Below are 18,586 nucleotides of genomic sequence, written 5' to 3' on the forward strand. Positions count from 1 at the left end.
CCCCAACCTGTATCCTAGATGCACTTTCCTGGAATCAATTGCCACTGAATTCAACAGGGCTAACTCCTGACTCACTCAAGGCACATATAGTGTTGTGTTCAATTGTTGCAACAAAGTGCTGTACTTTAAAAGCAAAACAAAAGAAGAATGCCTTTTCAACAAAGAAGAGTTGCCATGCAAGAAATCTATAAAGCCATAGGTGTCCATGTATTTCAAAATTAAATTAGTGGCAAGGCAACAAAGGTAGATTTTGTGTTCCTTTATGGTGACCAAGAGGCCTCTGCTTTTTCAAACTAAAAAACCCTGTTTTTTAGCATGGTTTTAACAGTTTTAGAATGCTTCCTTTTAAAAACTTCAGATGTGTTCGTTGCCCTGGACTCTTTTGGGAGGAACAGAGGGATATAAATTCAATAAATAAAAATGTTCGAAAGATAAACACTCACCCATTTATTATGCAGTGGTCTGGGACAATACTGCCCTTGCTATATTTTAACCTACTTCTTATAAACCTCAGTTTCATGTAGACACCTATCTGGATGGCATGTACCACTTTGCATGCTTAGATTAAGGCGGATGCATTAATGCTTATTATATTTTTATTGTAGGCTGGTGGGTTTCTTTTTTCTTTCCTCTCACTCTTCCCCTCTCCTTCTTTTTTAAACCCCCCTTTCTTTCTTTGTTATTTCAAATATCAATTAAAAAGAAATCACTTTTTCAACTTTTTGGGATTCTACCTGTGAAAAACAGATTGTGTTAACTTTTTTCTCAACTGTCCAGAAAAAAAAATACTCACTTTATCATACAGCATCCATCCTATGTATTTCAAGTAACTATCCGTTAAGAACCGATCAGGATAAGTTGTCATCCAGCAGGCAATTTCTTCAATGCAAATGGCCCGGATTTCTGGAATAATATCACTTTAAAATAAAATAAAAATGGAACACTGTTCACTGTTTAATTGCAGTACAGATTTTTGTTAAGGAAAAAAATGCAACAGAACAAAAGTATTCTTGAAACGTTATTTTAAAAATTATATTACTTGCTATCACTTAAGCAATATGTGAGGCCAGGCAGTAGAATGTGTGAACATTGAGGCCATGCGAATTGACATGAAACCCTCAGTCACATATGCAGGACCATTACTTGATGCTGCAGAATATGCATATCCTGTGAGGGAGCCCCAAGTAGAATGAATCCCATCATCCAGTCTGTCCTTGAGATGCTCATATCCTGACCAGAGACTCCTTCCAAGTACATAAAGGTTCTTACCGATAGCGTTGCAAAAAGGTCCCTTTGAAAATAGCATTCATCATGTTCTCTATGTCCAGGTGTTTCTGTTCATACTGAAACGAAAACAATTGAACAGTCTCTTCCTATAGGCAAGGCCTTATCTCTATGCTTAATCTCATTTCACTGAAATTGCACAGATTAAATACCACCTCATTTTTTTCAAATTGATATATAATGAAAGGTTGGAAGGGATAAGGATACAACAAAAGCTAGTTATATATATTTTTTCCTTTCCTCAATAACTCAACTAGAATACCTGCTTCATCACTAATATTTATTTAACCTATTGGTTCACATCTTAATCTTCACTTGTAAATGAACAGTGGAACAAAAGGGCTCATGTTATCCCATAATCAAATGTAATGCTTGTCTGTACAATTTTTTACACTTTCTATTAATCAAAACTGTGATGACTGTGGTAATCGGCTTGGTCCTATGTTCCAAGTATAGATAAAGACATAGCCTTGTGTGTGAGGGGGGAGAGCAGGAACACTTGGTTTTTTCCTTTCAAAAATGGCTGAAAACAAGGCCAAGGGTTTCAGGGTGATCTCGCTCTCCAAGATGCAGGAAAGACTGGAACAAGATAAGGATGGATGCTGGGGTTGGAGGAAGAAGATGTGTGTAAACACTGACAACACAGCTGATCAGATGCAACTGCTAAACTTTGGATGGCACAGTTACAAAAAAAACCCTTCCGGAAAACAGTCCAGACAACCACAAACAAGACTGTTGGAACTAAGAACAGCTCTATGGGGAAATTCCCCCTTAAGGAGCAAAGGACCATGTCAGCACCTGGTGGGGGCAAGGAATATTAATTATTTTTTATTATTATTATTATTATTATTATTATTATTATTATTATTATTATTATTATTATTATCCCGTCCATCTGGCTGGGTTTCCCCTTTTTTATTAATAATAAAAAAGTGATAAAACATCAAACATTAAAAAGTTCCCTAAACAGGGCTGCCTTCAGATGCCTTCTAAAAGTCAGATAGTTGTTTATTTCCTTCACCAATGAGGGAACTGCCAGAAGGCCCTCAGAGCTGGACCTCAGTGTCTGGGCTGAACTGGGCTGAACTGGACTGGGTGGAGATGCTACTTTAGGGAATAGGAGGGCATGCCAAAAAGACAAACCAAGTCGTGGCTATGTCTAGGAGGTAGTGGCCATCGAACTCCAGAACCATATAACAAGCCAACTCCACCTCACAACAAACTGGAGATCAAACAGCATGTGCACACCTGAACTCCAGCCTTCGGAAGAGAGCCAGATAAAACTAAAGGCTGGCCACTTTTAGGTGTGTGGTTGTAAGTACACATGAATTAGGACTGTAACAATTTTTTAAAAATTAGGAAACCTGCTGCTATCTAAGAGCTCTGTTTAAGTGTGGTAACAAGGATTGTTACTGGAAATAGAGGAAGCTTTGTTTAGAAACTTTACTTGAGGAAAAAATCCTGTGGTCTTGGGTCTCCCCAAGTCACCCACTACCAGGTAAAGTGGTCTGATCACTCACTAAAGCAAAGGCTATTGGATAACTTTGTGATCCTCCACCCAAGTAATCCATGCCTTTCCACACCACAAAGGCCATCTTGTTTCGGGATTGTCACGCTCCGAGTGAATACACATGACTGGCACATGAGTTTTGAGAGTCTTTAGGGGGCCATGTGCCAGTATTCAACGCAACCTTCACATTCTAGCACCGTATTGCGATATGATGAAACAAACAACACTATGCCAATCAGTTATTCAGAATTCATTTCCTCTCCTTAGATTGGGAGAATAGGAAAACGTTTGGCGTGAGCCGCTCACTGCCGACCACCTCAAATTGAAATCCAGTAACCAGCAATTACAAATAGGCATTTTTACAAACTGTCATCGATTTCCAAGGGGAAATTTCTCCTACCTCTTTTTTCTTCTTCTCTAGCTGGTCCAGTCTAGTATTGGTCCTTTTGCCTGTAGGCCTGCTTTTTTCTACCTCGTATAATCTTTCCAGGTTATGCTTGCTGACATCTATACTTACAATGAGGTTTACAAGTGCTGTTAGAAGCTTCATAGCTGGAAACAAAGAAAAATCCATAAATTTTATGTGTTTCAAAAAACTTTGATAAAGGTCAGTAGTCATTTTGCTTCATTGCCTGATCATAACCATGGCTCTGATTTGTATAATTTGTACTGGTTATGGAATTATTTTCTTTTCTTGGAATTATTTTCTTATTAAGAGTAATGAGTTCTTGGTCCCTTTTTTTACTTAATATTTTGGCAGAGTTTTATTTTACCATACAGAGCAGGAACTCCTAATGTGATTAAAATATGAACGGTGACTACTTTATATATTTGTTAATGTTTATCTTGATGTTCTGCAGTCACTACCAAGTAAACTATACTCTGAAACTTCCCACAATAGTGACCTGACCAGCTGAAATGAGAGATGTGGGGAAATTGGCAAGGTCTGCTTTTTTAGCTGCTATAGCGCTGTGATCGGAGAAGCTGCACCATATGAAAATCAGGCTGACAGGAATAGACCTGCTGACAACCTATCCCTGCTCAAACCCTACACCAGGCATGTCCAAAGTCCATTGTGGGGGCCTAATCCGGCCCACCGGTGGGTTTAATCCGGCCCCTGTGGCAGTTTATTTCCTGGTTGGCCCTTTGGTCGGTCCTCACGGCCCTTCACTTCATCAAATCTGGCCCTCTTAAAAGTTTGGACACCCCTGCCCTACACCTTAACCAGCTTCGCCAGTACAAGCTACCAAATGTACTACTTCTGAAAAATCATGACAGGTCCAGTTGTGCCTACCTGCTAATGTGCTGGTGTGCCGGAATGCTCTGACCATGGACTCTGCCAGGCCCGAAAGGAGAGAGATGATGGTGTCCATCAAATAGTTGTCATAGAGGATGCTGAACTGACACTGCTGCACCAATACGGAAGTGAAATCGCAAAAATTAGTCCTGAACTTCTTCCAGTAGGGCCCTGCCTTCACGAGCGGGTAGTCCTTATCATCCTACAAGAGGTGTAAATCGTGTTGTTGTTAATTAAATCGGTATACCGCCTGATACCCACAGGTCTCAGGGTGGTTCACAGGGTAAAATCACAATACAAAAACACAAAATACATAATCAAAATACAAAACCAGAAACCACCCAGCAACCCCCTATGACAAAAACTTACCCTACTTATTTATCATTGTTTATTTGAGTTATTGCCCACCCTTCACCATAAGGTCTCAGAACTTCCGAAGGCAGTGGAATGACCAAGAGGGCCCCCTCTGCTGATCAAATACACCAAATACATTCTGTAAGGAAGTAATCTTCCACGTTTTTTGGTGCCTACATCCAACGCTAATGTAAGCACCTTGACTTGGGACTTGGGAACAAACTGACATCCACAGTGCAGCTGTTTCAAAACAGATGTTATGGGGATTGTAAACGGGACCACAGGGAGTAGTAATCTGGCTGCTGCATTTTGGACCAGTTGAAGCTCCTGAGTCATCTTCAAGAGTGGTTCCATATACAGCCTGGAAGTTCACAGAGCATGGAGTACAATGGCCAAGTGTATGGGAAATGCATCCAGAAGACAAAAATGTACCGAAGAGTTAGTGATCTGACACAGTTACCCTTCCTGCCTCTGTTCCTTCCCCCAAGCTCACTGCACAGAATAATACAGTTGTACCTTGGAAGTCGAATGAAATCCATTCTGGAAGTCCGTTCGACTTCCAAAATGTTCGGAAAAGTGCACCTGGAATCAGTTTTGGGATAGGTAAAGCAGCGAAAAAAGCAGCCTTGCTGAAGCTTGATCTGGCCCGTGACTGGATAGGATACACCCTGGGAACCCCCAGTACCCTATCGTAAGTTCCAGCGGAAGAGAGGCAGAATATAAAAGAAATGCAAAGCATTACCATATCCACTGGCCAAGTAACCGTCAAGATCCAGGGATAGGCCATGAACTTTTTATACTGCAATCCAGTTGCCTACAAGATATAGAGAGGCAAAACAGAATTGAAGCAACAGCATTGCTAAGCAAATCTAATTGACAGGAATAAAAAAGCACAGTAAAACCCAAGTTTTTAAGGTTCACCATGACCTCATGTGCAAAGCTGTGTGCAATAGCTAAAGTCAGCTAAAGGGTAGGCTAGTTTTGCACAGTGCAACACCAGTAAAGCTAAGGATCCGGGTTTCTGCACAAAGCTTTCATTACTTTGAGAGTAACAGTGGGATCAGATGCTGGTATCCTTGTGCCAAGTTGATAACCACTGTAGCACATAATACCTCCCCCTCCACACTGTTTGGCCAATCATGTATTTTCGCCTGAAAAGCAAAATATATGGCTCTGCCTTCTGCACACGCATATAGACCCTTTGTTTGTACTCTTGCAGCATGAGCAGTTAACCATTTTGTCAACTGGGAAGCTGGTTTAATATATGACAATGTTCCGAACTGGCAGAGTTTCCCAGCTTGGACAAAACATAAAATTGTGTTTAATTAGATATTTCCAAGTTTAGATATTGCATTGTTTCTTTTAAGAAGCATTATATCTATTGATGGGAAGTTATATAAAATTTAACAGTGTTTTTATGGTTTAAGGTTGTTGTTAAACCACTATGATAGTTATACGATGCAGCAGTGAGTGTGTGTACGTATTTATATATCTATCTATATATTTACAAAATAAACAATTTAAGACTTTTAAATAAGCTTATCAACAATCAGCAGCTTAAAAGTGTTCTCATACAAGCAGAACCCACCTCATCAAATGTCTCTGTCATTTTCTGCATCACATCACAATTCTGCGAACTTTGGAACATTTCTGCCGTAACCATTCCTACGTAAGTAACCATAGAAATAAAAATTTAACCGAACAAAGTATGCCAGCATAGAGACAAACTCTATTTTAAAACAAGGTCTCTGAATATACATGACTCTAAAAGCCAGGAATTCCTTCCTGGCTTTGGGAAGGAAGCACAAGCGCTCCAGACCCTTGCCAGAGTCCTCATGCCTCCTTTCCCAAAGTGATCACAGCTTTCCATGCATGAGATGTGTGTGTAAATAAATAAATTGAGAGTGGACGTCCTCTGCCCTTCATTTATCAATGTATTTTTCCCCACCCAGGAAAAGCTGTGATCGTGTATGTGAAATAAGCACAAGATGCGAAATACCTGTAATGATATTTCTAGCCAGTCAGGAGGTGGAGAAGAGGAAAGTGGGGTGTGTGCAAATGCAATAATTTTTTGGGATCTCAGGTGGGAATGTGAAGGCCTAGAAAAAAACCTAGACGGAAATGGAAATGGGGAGAGGGAATCTCAAATTGTTCAAAGTCTCCCCCCGCCCCCCCGGCTTTCACATCTCTAGTCCCAGGATCATTCCAATCCCATCAGTCTGGACCATGGTTACTTTCTGATGCATTAAGTTGCTGCCAGTAACCAACAAGGAGAGAGGAAAGGCAGCAGAGAGGTCACTGTGCTGTTGGCGCAGTGGCAAAGCCAATCCAACATTCCCACCACCACGCCTGGACCGTGCCAGCCTCCCTGCCGCATTGCCCATCTCCCTCTCTGTTACTGGCAGTGCCCTCCACCTTGGGAAGCCAATTAAGCAACACCGCCCCACCCTACAGGGCATAACCATATGCACACAGTGCTAAAACTAAGAATGGCTAATGCAGTGCCATCAATTTTTGATCTCCCAGGATCCCTGATCCCGCTTGCTGGGGTTGGTGGAAGCTGCTCTCTTACAACATCTGGAGGCACAGTGCAGCCTCCCTCTGTGCTAAAAAACAAACAGTTCAGCATTTCATGTGAACGCAGCCAATATTTGTAACTTTCCATACCTCATTTTAAATGTGTGACTTATTCTCCAACCACTGGTTAAGACAGCTTTTAAACACAACTATTTGTACTAGTGGGACGCGGGTGGCGCTGTGGGTTAAACCACAGAGCCTAGGACTTGCTGATCAGAAGGTCGGCGGTTCGAATCCCCACAACGGGGTGAGCTCCCATTGCTCGGTCTCTGCTCCTGCCAACCTAGCAGTTCAAAAGCACATCAAGTGCAAGTAGATAAATAGGTACCACTCCAGTGGGAAGGTAAACGGTGTTTCCATGCAGAGCTTTGGTTCGCCAGAAGCGGCTTAGTCATGCTGGCCACATGACTCAGAAGCTGTATGCTGGCTCCCTCAGCCAATAAAGTGAGATGAGCGCCGCAACCCCAGAGTCGGTCATGACTGGACCTAACGGTCAGGGGTCCCTTTACCTTTACCTATTTGTACTAGTGGTTATGCTCATCTATCTATTTTCTCTACTTCTTCTCCTCTGCATTTCTACTCTACCTTTCTGCTTCCACAGCTCTAAATTCAGAACCCGAGTTGTACGGAATAGCCACATCTTAGCAAATGCATGCCAGATTCTGAATTAAGTGGATCCCCAAACAGGAATTAGCTTCACACACAAACAAAAAGAAAATCTTTGCCCTCAGAAAGCATGGGAATAAAAAATTACCTTGGCAACCTGAGCACTGGATGAAGAAGTTGATGAGATCCAGAAGTGCCACATCTCGATCGCTTTTGTAGGCTTCAATCCAGTCATCTACCACAGACTGAACCAGATTGCAAAAAGGCAACAGATTAAAAAACTAGAAACAGACAGTATCAAACTCTCATATAACCTTGGAAGCTGATGTACCTGCATAGCGCTTTTGCCCATGATGACCACCTCAAACAAGGTAACCGCTTCAACCACTTCTCCATTTTGCGGCTGATTTGGCCGTCTACCATCTGAAGGGTGTCTTCTTCTGTTTTCACATTGTTCTCGGATTTTTCTCTTACCTCTCTACAGCAATAAAGCGTTAAGTGGCTGTATGAATGAGCTATCACGGGTCACGGTCAGAAATTTCACCTTACTTTAAATCGCCCAAAACACAATGCCCCTCTATCATTTCTGAAGCTAGAGGTCCCAGTTCAGACACAGGGACTCATGCTAACATCTTTACATGGTAGGAGCTAGGATTGTGGTGCTTAGCATGTGCTCTCCAAATGAAGATTGCAACCATGTGTCCAAATACCTGAAATCATGCCCGCACACTCAGAAATCAAATGGAACAGTCTTCCTCGGGAGGCTGTGGACTCTCCTTCCTTGGAGGTTTTTAAGCAGAGGTCGAACGACCATCTGTCAGGGATGCTTTAGCTGAGACTCCTGCATTGCAGGGGGTTGGACTAGAATTCAGTGGTGGCCAAACTTGGCACTCCAGCTGTTTTGGGACTACAACTCCTATCATCCTTAGCTAACAGGACCAGTGGTCAGGGATGATGAAATTATAGAACATAACAGAAACTTACAAAAGTTTTAACATTGCCATTTCTCAAGCAGCTGCCATTCTGCACTGTAGATTCAGAGACAACTTCCTCATGGATCCCATTTTCTCTGATTCATTAGAAAAAGAAAAAGAAAGATTGTTTGAAGAAAGAGAGCAATCTCTATTGAGTTGCGGACTTTAAGAATTGTTATCCTAGAGTCCCCCACCACACATCCTTTATTTTGTGCATTCATGATTATTAATGCTCCTGACGATATAAAGGTGGTTATATGTGATGCTTCTTTCAATACTGTTTGTGCCCATAAAAGAAAAAGATCTGGGGTGGACATACAGCTTTGTTTGCAATCAGTGCACGTTCTGTAGTTTCCGCCTGAAATCCTGTAACTTTTCATACCATAAATATTCCAGGGGTATGTGTCCTATTTCTGTCACACTCTAATCCAAGAGTGCCCACTCCAGATGGCAATAATAAGGTAACAAGGGGAAAGCATCACAGAACAACCAATCAAGTTGAATGATGTGCACAGTGTCTAGTACAAATCCACTGATAACAAACTACTGTTACACCAATGACATGTTGCAAAATATACCCACTAAAAAAAGAGTCACCTATCTGGAGGGATGATAAAGCTGCAATCCTATACAATTATTTGGGAATAATTAAGTTCTGATGAACTCCAGATCCCAAATAATTGTATAGGATTGCAGCTTTATCATCCCTCCAGATATACATATACATATATATCCTATATATATAGGATTGCACTGTAAGGCTCTTTTGAGGACCAAGTTGCTACTTAAACTGACTCAAAACCCCTGAAAGGAAATGCTGAATATTAAGAGCTAATATTTTATCAGTTTTTAGGGGTTTTTTAATGTTCTTCTTTTTACAGGGCAAACAAATTAGTAGTCTTGTATTACTGCAACTATAGGCAACAAAGGGCCAAACTACACGTTACACAGAAGTCACAACTTCTTATGAATGAAAAGCAACTGCAGGAAACTGCAATCAGGAGCAAAGGGGATGCTGAACCCCTTCCCCTCCTGCTTTTTGTCCATTAAAAATTCCCACCAGTCACTTTTTTTTCCCACGGAGAAAAAGATATATGTTCCCTTATCATTTTCCCCATGGGAGACAAAACAGCTTCAAGAGCGGGTGTGAAATCCAACGTAGCACAAGCGAGCATCTGCTCGCACAACAGAGCTTCAACTTACTCTTCTCCCCCTGCAGTCTCCTGCTTGCGCTCCCCCAAAATCTGATCCGTAAGGTTCGGGGACTGTCCAGAACAGATTTTGGAGACACATACGGTTGGAGAAGAAGCTAAACTGGAAGTCCCATTGCACGTGTTGATTTCTGTTGGATGCTGCCCAGCATTTCTTAAACAGACAAAAAGCAAAAGATGTCAGGGTTAAGCAGTCACTCTACCACTTCCACTTTTTATTCATAATATAAATAAACAGGAAACTGTTTACATATTCCCTTTGTAACATCTAGTCTGTTGCATACTATGAAACCATGTCAATGATGCCACTTTGAAATTCACTATACCCTAAAGATTTTTTGGGGGGGAGGGGTGTTAAATAATCCCAATCACAGAAACTTTGTTGGTCTACCTTCTTAAAACAAAACAAAACAAAACAAAACAAAACCTATCCTTTTGTCAAGTGCATTAGACTTCTATAAAAATTTCCCAACCTCTGCATGGACAAACACACAGGCTAGCTTACTTGTTTGGGTTTGTGCTGTCTATTAAGACAAAGAAAGAAGTAGCAAATCCACACACTGCCTTCCTCACTCAAGTTAGCATTAATACATGCCAATGACTCATATGATTTTTACCTTAGCTTTCCTCACTTCTTCCAGGAGAGGCTGTTCCAATAGGGTGAATGGATCACTGCCCCACCAACCTCAGTCTGCCCTCAGCTAGCCCCCAACCTGTCTGCCTTCTTTTCTTAAAATTGTCACCTTCCACCCTTAGTCTCTGTGACATCCTTAGAACTCAACAGAGGTGAAGATGGGTGTAAACCTAGCATTAGTTCACTCTGCCTTGTTGATGAATTTTGGAAGACAGTTGGTAGTTCAGTTGGTAGTTCACCACACCTCAACCAGTGTGATGTATCAGACGAGCATGCAGTGCCCCAGGAGAGCCTTTAGAGATTATCTGTTCCCAGCAGAACAGCTTCCTCCAGAGTCCCCAGTCAAGGGGGAAACTCCTCTCCCACACAGCTCAAAGTAACAAAGTGATTGTTGCCTCCAGGGACAAGACAAAGCTAAACACTACTACAGTGGTACCCCGCAAGACGAACGCCTCGCAAGACGGAAAACCCGCTAGACGAAAGGGTTTTCCGTTTTGGAGGCGCTTCGCAAAACGAATTTCCCTATGGTCTTGCTTCGCAAGACGAAAGCCCATAGGGAAATCTCCGGGACAGCGGAGAAGCGCAGCGCGTCTTCCCCACTGTCCTCGGACCTCCTCCGAAGCCTGGCGGCGGGGCGGAGAGACCTCTTCCCGCCGCCAGGCTTCGGAAGGATGCTCCGAAGCTAAAGAAGCTAAAGCAGCCTGCCGCGACCCTCTCCCGGCTGGAGAGGTGACGCGCGCCTATGGCAGGAGCCTCCATAGCCGAGCGTCACCTCTCCAGCCAGGAGAGCGCGCGCGGGGCTAAAGCAGCCCCCCCGCGACCCTTTCCCAGGTGACGTGCGCCTATGGCAGGAGCCTCCATAGCCGAGCGTCACCTCTCCAGCCGGGAGAGCGCGCGCGGGGCTAAAGCAGCCCCCCGCGACCCTCTCCCAGGTGACGCGCGCCTATGGCAGGAGCCTCCATAGCCGAGCGTCACCTCTCCAGCCGGGAGAGCGCGCGCGGGGCTAAAGCAGCCCCCCGCGACCCTCTCCCAGGTGACGTGGGCCTATGGCAGGAGCCTCCATAGGCACGCGTCACCTATCCAGCCGGGAGAGCGCGCGCAGGGCTAAAGCAGCCCCCCGCGACCCTCTCCCAGGTGACGCGCGCCTATGTCAGGAGCCTCCATAGCCGAGCGTCACCTCTCCAACCGGGAGAGCGCGCGCGGGGCTAAAGAAACCCCCCGCGACCCTCTCCCGGCTGGAGATGTGACGCGCGCCTATGGCAGGAACCTCCATAGGCGCCCGTCACCTCTCCAGCCGGGAGAGCGCGCGCGGGGCTAAACCAGCCCCCCGCGACCCTCTCCCGGCTGGAGAAGTGACGCGCGCCTATGGCAGGAGCCTCCATAGGCGCCCGTCACCTCTCCAGCCGGGAGAGCGCGCGCGGGGCTAAACCAGCCCCCCGCGACCCTCTCCCAGCTGGAGAAGTGACGCGCGCCTATGGCAGGAGCCTCCATAGGCGCCCGTCACCTCTCCAGCCGGGAGAGCGCGCGCGGGACTAAACCAGCCCCCCGCGACCCTCTCCCAGGTGACGCGCGCCTATGGCAGGAGCCTCCATAGCCGAGCGTCACCTCTCCAGCTGGGAGAGCGCGCACGTGGGGCTAAAGCAGCCCCCCGCGACCCTCTCCCAGGTGACGCGCGCCTATGGCAGGAGCCTCCATAGGCGCCCGTCACCTCTCCAGCCGGGAGAGCGCGCGCGGGGCTAAAGCAGCCCCCCGCGACCCTCTCCCAGGTGACGCGCGCCTATGGCAGGAGCCTCCATAGCCGAGCGTCACCTCTCCAGCCGGGAGAGCGCGCGCGGGGCTAAAGAAGCCATAGCCCCGCGACCCTCTCCCAGCTGGAGAAGTGACGCGTGACTATGGCAGCAGCCTCTGAAGGATGCACCGAAGCCTGGCGTGGGGGGGGGGGCGGAGAGACCTTCTCCCCGCGCCAGCCTTCGGATGGCTGTCCTGAAGACTTGGGGTGGGAGAAGGGTTTTCCTTCCCACCACCAACATTCAGAATGCTGTTCTGAATGTTGGCGGTGGGGAGGAAAAACCCTCCTCCCACGCAAGCCCCGGGAACAGAGGGAAAGCGCTGCGCGCCTTCCCCTCTGTTCCCGTACCTGTGCTGAAGGCTTGCGGTGGGGAGAAAAGCCCTTCTCCGCACCGCCAGCCTGGCAAGCGGTTTCCCTAGGAACGCATTAATTGATTTTCAATGCATTCCTATGGGAAACCGTGCTTCGCAAGACGAAAAACTCGCAAGAAGAAAAAACTTGCGGAATGAATTAATTTCGTCTTGCGAGGCACCACTGTATCTACTATCCCTTCTGGTCTTTGAACAGATCCACAAACACTATCACCATGCTATCTAACACTGCTGTGTAAAAAACAACAACCAGCCTCTTCCCCTGACTCTCAGAGATTCAGAGTCAGATCCTAGAACAAGGATGTAATGATATGCATGCCCTACAGACTATTATGTCTGCCTCTACATTCCTGAACCAATGGGAGGGTGAATGATTCAGCAAGTCATACAATCAACCTTGCTGGTGTTGATAGGGTAACTCACTGCACCTGGCACTCTTATCTCAGAGCATCCAGCAAGCACAGGGGATGTGCTAACTCAAGACATGGGCCAAACACTCTGTAATTTAACCCACTGTTCACATTACACCAAGATGCCGGTCAGTGGTTCTGGCTTTGCCTATCATTGGCCTCCTCATCCAATGGGCACCAGCCACCACTACTTCTGTCCACATGCAACTTTACACGTTACGTATGTCTCAAAGCAAGACGTGCTTACATACTTTGCAGCTATTCAACCAAAGCAAAATAGGAGAGGGTATCTGCTTTACATCATGGGGGGCAGGGCGGAGAGGGTATTTAACTCTCCATCCATAAATCAGTCTCTAGCTTCCTTTAACCTCTGCTTCACAAACTGAACATACAAACACAAGTCAAAGCAGGGGTCAGCAACCCATAGGCCATATCTGGCTCACCAATGCTTTTCTTCCAATTTGTACAGCATGTGCTGCTGTCTGAAGGAGAAATGGGAGGAAATGCTTCTGATGGGGGGAAAGGTTTTGCAAAGTAGGTGTAGCCTATAAGCCTTCTGAAGACAGGAGTGCCTGGCGTGCTCTGGTCCATGGAGTCACGAAGAGTAGGACAAGACTAAACGACTAAACATCAAATAAGCCTTCTGCTGCCTTCCTCCAAGTTAAAAAAACAAAACTGCCACACCAGGCTAAAAGTTAGGGTAAAATAGTCCCACAACCAAAACCAGATGGCTCAGCTTCCACTGAACTCTGACCCAAATGCAGGGTACTCAGAAAAAGTTGGAGAGCAACACTGCATGAGCCAGCCATGCCAAGCTAGAGTCTGTGGCTAACTGTTGCTGGGAACACAAACTATGGTCTGAACTTACAAATCTATGGGCAAACTGTGGTTTAGAGGCCACTTGATTGCTACCATTTAGTATTTGACCAGCACTCCACTTTTTATGGAGGTACCTGCACAAACTACTTTTCACTTCACTCAATTTCGGAGTCAGTTTTGATGGTTTGTCAATTCAGACATTATATTCAACAAGTTTGGAGTTTGTCCTGGCAACCCTAAATTATACTAACTCAGCCTTCTCCAACCTGGTGTTATATTTTATCCTAGCGGATTCCTTCTTATTTTAACTCTGATCTTATTAAGTTTTGCTGGCATTGTTAAGTGTTAAGATATATTAAACATGAAACTATATAATTGTATCATATTAAAATTATAAACTGACAAGCAACATTTTTAATGTATGAGCACACACACACCACTCCAGACCGCTAAAATAAAATAAACTTCTCAATAAAAACAACAAGATAAGTTCTGTACGCTACTGTCAAAAGTCTTACTTGTGGTTGGGGAGATTGGCAACGGAATTGGGCTCTGCTATCATTTTCGCTACATCCTCTCAGCAGCACAGAAAGCAAGTCATTCTGATCAGACGCTTCATCGTGAAAAAGAATATGTGCAACAGCAATTCAAATTCATTTTCTTCAGCTCTCCTCAGAACAGCAGAACTGTACATTTTTTTTAAAAAAAAGCAGACAATACATACCATAAAATTACAATACGATATGTTAATAGCAGCAGTTTGAAAATACAACAGTAAAATTACCGTATTTTTCGCCCTATAGGACACATTTCCCCCCCTCCAAAAATGAAGGGGAAATGTGTGTGCGTCCTATGGGGCAAATGCAGGCTTTCGCTGAAGCCTGGAGAGCGAGAGGGGTCCGTGCGCACCGACCCCTCTCGCTCTCCAGGCTTCAGGAAGCTATCCGCAAGCCTTGCAAGCCTGGCGGGAGTTCCCGCGGGCTCGCAAGGCTTGCGGGCAGCAGCCTGCAGCCCGAAGCACGGGCCGCCCTCTGGAGGGCGCCCCGTGCTTCACGCAGGTGTGCGCAAGGCTTGTGAGCCTGGCGGGAGTTCCCACGGGCTCACAAGGCTTGCGGGCAGCAGCCTGTTCTGGGGGCTGGGGTCGGGGGAAGCTCGGGCTTCCCCCACCCCATTCCCGCGGCTGGGGGAGAGGAAATAATTTTTTTTTATTCATTCCCCCCCCCAAAAAAAAACAAGGTGCGTCCTATGGGCCAGTGCGCCCTATAGGGCAAAAAATACGGTATATTTTAGCAACATGGCTAAGAGGAGAATCTAATCAGCATTACTTACAATCCCACAAGACAAAAGTCGCTGAAATAACAGCATTTCTGAAGACCAGCCATCAGTCAACATGCAGTATGCAATCTTTTGTGTTACACAGAAATCATTTCGCAACATTATTAGGTCAATCATTCATTCATTTCATTTGCATGCCACTCTTCCACAAGAAAAATCCTGCTCAAAGCAGCTTACAACAAAGAAACAGGAATGCATTTGTCCCAGGCCTCTGGTTAAGTGGGAGGGTTAATATTTTTGTTTGATACTATGTTATGTACTTTTGTGTTCTTATATTGTAAACTGCCCCTGTGATCCTCAGAGGAAGGGCAGCATAAAAATTAAATTTTAAAATTGAGACAAACACTACAGAACAATTTCATAGTAACATAGCAACAATTTCATAACACAGTGTATGTTATAGTAAAACAGTAACATAGTCTTTTTCATAGATACTTTGTGTCTTAAGACAGGAGTTGTAGTACAGTACAGTGGTACCTCGGGATGCGAACAGGATCCGTTCTGGAGCCCCGTTTGCATCCTGAACAGAACGTAAGACGCAACTGCGCATGTCGCGTTTCGCTGCTTCTGCGCATGCCATCATTTTGACCGTCTGCACATGCGCGAGCGGCGAAACCCGGAAGTAACGTGCTCTGTTACTTCCGGGTCACCATGGAGCGCAACCCGAATATACTTATCCTGAAGCATATTTATCCCGAGGTATGACTGTACAAACTTAATCCGTTCCGGAAGTCCGTTCTTAAACCAAAGCATTCTTAAACCAAGGCGTGCTTTCCCATAGCAGCGGGGGACTCAATTTACAAATGGAACACGCTCAACAGGAAGCGAGCATGTTCTGCTTCCAAGGCAAAGTTCACAAACCAAAACACCTATTTCTGGCTTTGCAGTGTTCTTAATCCAAGTTGCTCATAAACTAAGCTGTTGTAGCATAGCAGCTAGGTTATGAATCTGTTCAAATCTCACTAGGTGAACTCTCTCCCCACCACCAACCTCCAGCTTTACTTACCTTTGCTGGGCTGTGTGCAAGCCACACATTAAAAGGGCATGACTTCCCCCAAAGTATCCTGAGAGCTGTAGTTTTCTAAGGATGTTATGAATTACCAGGCTACTTTAAGGAAGTCAGGTGCTTTTACTATCCCTTCAGGATTGGCATGAGATTAGTGGCTGGGGCCGAAATTGAGTGCGACCAACCCCACAACCCACAATGCACACAAATTGGCAAACATCCCTCCTCAACTGATCCAGGCAGACCAGCTGTAATCTGCTTATCAGCCCCACTTCACACACCAAATGAGCAATCAGATGAAGGAAAGAAAGCTATTTGTATCCCGATCTAGGCACCTCAGCACATGTCTGCTTTATTTTTTATCATTTTTATTTGTTGCCCTCGTTGCCAAAATGAACGAGGTCTTGGGCTGCAGAACAATGTGTTAATTAGTCTTCCAAGGTTGCTTAAAGATAACAACTAAACAATGTGCAGGAATGCAGGAAAGCACTATACCAAGTTCGGTATTATTATTATGCATTGAAGTTTCAAGTCACAGGGAGACCACCTGTGGCAAAAATTTGATTGGTAGTACTTTTGGGACAGACATAAGAAAATGTTTCTTCACATAGGGTGTAATCAAGGAACCACATGTACACCACCGTGTGTTCCATTATGGAAGAAAAGTGCTTAATACAGTGGTACATCTGGTTGCGAACGGGATCCGTTCCGGAGCCCCATTCACAACATGAGCAGAATGCAACCCACATCTGCGCGTCTGTGCGTGCTGCGATTTGCCACTTCTGCGCATGACGTCATTTTGAGCGCCTGCGCATGCGCGAGTGGCGAAACCCGGAAGTAAACCTTTCCAGTACTTCTGGGTCTCCGCGGGACGCAACCTGAAAAGACGTAACCTGAACCAAACATAACAAGAGGTATGACTGTAGAATAAAAAATAAATATGTGGTTATGATGACCACAGGCTAAGATGTCCTTCAAAGCTGATTAGGGCTAAATGGGACCCTCAAGGATAAAGGTTTCATGCCACTAAATAGTTATGAGGGGAGGCTGGCAACAGCCAGGGAGAGTGATCATCTTCATAGACCTGCCTATAGGCCTAGTAGATGCACCTGCCTGCAGGAAAGCTGGCTTAGATAGGCCTTTCATCTCATCCAACAGGTTTCTTCTTACCTCCTTAATTTCTATTGAAATTCTCCAAGTCACTGTCTTTCAGCCTAATGTGCCTCAGAAGGTTGTTGTGCGGATAAAATGGGGAATGGAGAACCCAGTATACTGCCTTTGAGTTCCTTGGGAGGAAAAAGGTGATGGGTAAAGACAGAAAGAACAAACATTTCACCAGTGGCGCAATAACAAAATTCCTTCTACATCTACTTGCTTTGAGACCGTTGCTTCGTATGTTATGAAATATAATACACAGAAGAAAGAGATTGCTGTATAAATACGATTTACCAAAGAGAAAATAATCCCCTTTTAAAAAGAGATTTTTGGGGGGGGGGATGAGGAGAGAAACCTACAGCTGTTTAGAATAGGACATATAGTTCAGAAAAGGAAATCTTTTTACAGTTATCAATGACTGCAGCTAAAGAGGAAGTACAACCCAAATACAGAATTATTACTATGATTATCATTATTTATACCCCGCCCATCTGGCTAGGTTTCCCCAGCCAGGGCAAAGTAAAGTATGTTCGTAGGAAGGTGCTAGGCAAGATTTGAATGCAAAAAGAAGATATTCCCAAACAAGAAGATGAGATTGCGAGGGGGCGGGGGGGTTGAGATTCCTGTGTCCTTAACCACACCAGAAAATCAACAGGTACAAATTTCACACGGGGCAGGTGGGTGGGAGGGGCCGAAATAGGGTGCAAAAAACTTCCAGCGGTTGAATTCTTGCCCTGTTCGGAAACTCCCACCCAACCTTGTAAGCAAACGGAGGGCCACCCAGGGAAAGTACGCGGAGAGGCTGCGAAGTGGAGCAGAGCGCAACGAAGCGGGAGAAGCAGGAGCAGAAAGGAAGAGAAATTCGCCGCGCAAGGCGGAAAGGGACGAAAAGGGGCGACGACCGAGAACGCGGCGGGTCACGCGCGCGGAGCGTTGCGCAAGCAAGGGAGCCACGGCGTCGCGCAAGCGCGGCCCTCCTCAGCCCGGACACTACCTACCCGCCCGCCCGCCCGCCCGCGAGCGCGCCCCCCTACCCTTCTGCTGGCCGACAACGGCCCAGGCGAAGGCCCGGTTCTGACACAGGCGGAGCGTCCCGCCCCGGCGTTCAATCACAGCAGCGGCACGAGCCCCGCCCGCCCACAAAAGTCGCTCGAGGCTCCCCGATCCCCCTCACGTGCCGCGACTTACCCAATAGGAACGAGATTTCCGCTTTGGAACGCTCTTCCTTCAAGCCCCGCCCCTCTCATGGCAACT

At 45.6% G+C, this 18,586-nt stretch overlaps 1 protein-coding gene across 7 annotated transcripts in view; it reads right to left on the minus strand.

Moving 5' to 3' along the window:
- The window catches only part of LOC114596334 (cohesin subunit SA-2-like), a 59,392-nt gene extending 40,881 nt beyond the window's left edge, over positions 1-18,511 (minus strand). For 4 of the 7 annotated variants that reach the window (XM_077927555.1, XM_028727789.2, XM_028727787.2 and 1 more), the window contains exons 1-13: positions 18,367-18,511; positions 17,348-17,463; positions 14,355-14,522; positions 9,806-9,967; positions 8,613-8,697; positions 7,960-8,106; positions 7,777-7,873; positions 6,034-6,110; positions 5,188-5,259; positions 4,089-4,293; positions 3,195-3,346; positions 1,270-1,343; positions 794-917 (exon numbers count right to left, since the gene is read on the minus strand). In XM_077927555.1, coding sequence (XP_077783681.1) covers positions 794-917; positions 1,270-1,343; positions 3,195-3,346; positions 4,089-4,293; positions 5,188-5,259; positions 6,034-6,110; positions 7,777-7,873; positions 7,960-8,106; positions 8,613-8,697; positions 9,806-9,967; positions 14,355-14,398 — 1,239 coding nt within the window. In that variant the 5' untranslated portion in view covers positions 14,399-14,522; positions 17,348-17,463; positions 18,367-18,511. The remainder of the gene's footprint in view (positions 1-793; positions 918-1,269; positions 1,344-3,194; positions 3,347-4,088; positions 4,294-5,187; positions 5,260-6,033; positions 6,111-7,776; positions 7,874-7,959; positions 8,107-8,612; positions 8,698-9,805; positions 9,968-14,354; positions 14,523-17,347; positions 17,464-18,366) is intronic. The other 3 variants (XM_028727791.2, XM_028727790.2, XM_077927554.1) reach the window with 2 other exon arrangements.
- Positions 18,512-18,586: the final 75 nt, after the last annotated feature.

The sequence above is a fragment of the Podarcis muralis genome, chromosome 4 (genome assembly GCF_964188315.1).
Source record: "Podarcis muralis chromosome 4, rPodMur119.hap1.1, whole genome shotgun sequence".
Taxonomy (NCBI): Eukaryota; Metazoa; Chordata; class Lepidosauria; order Squamata; family Lacertidae; genus Podarcis; species Podarcis muralis.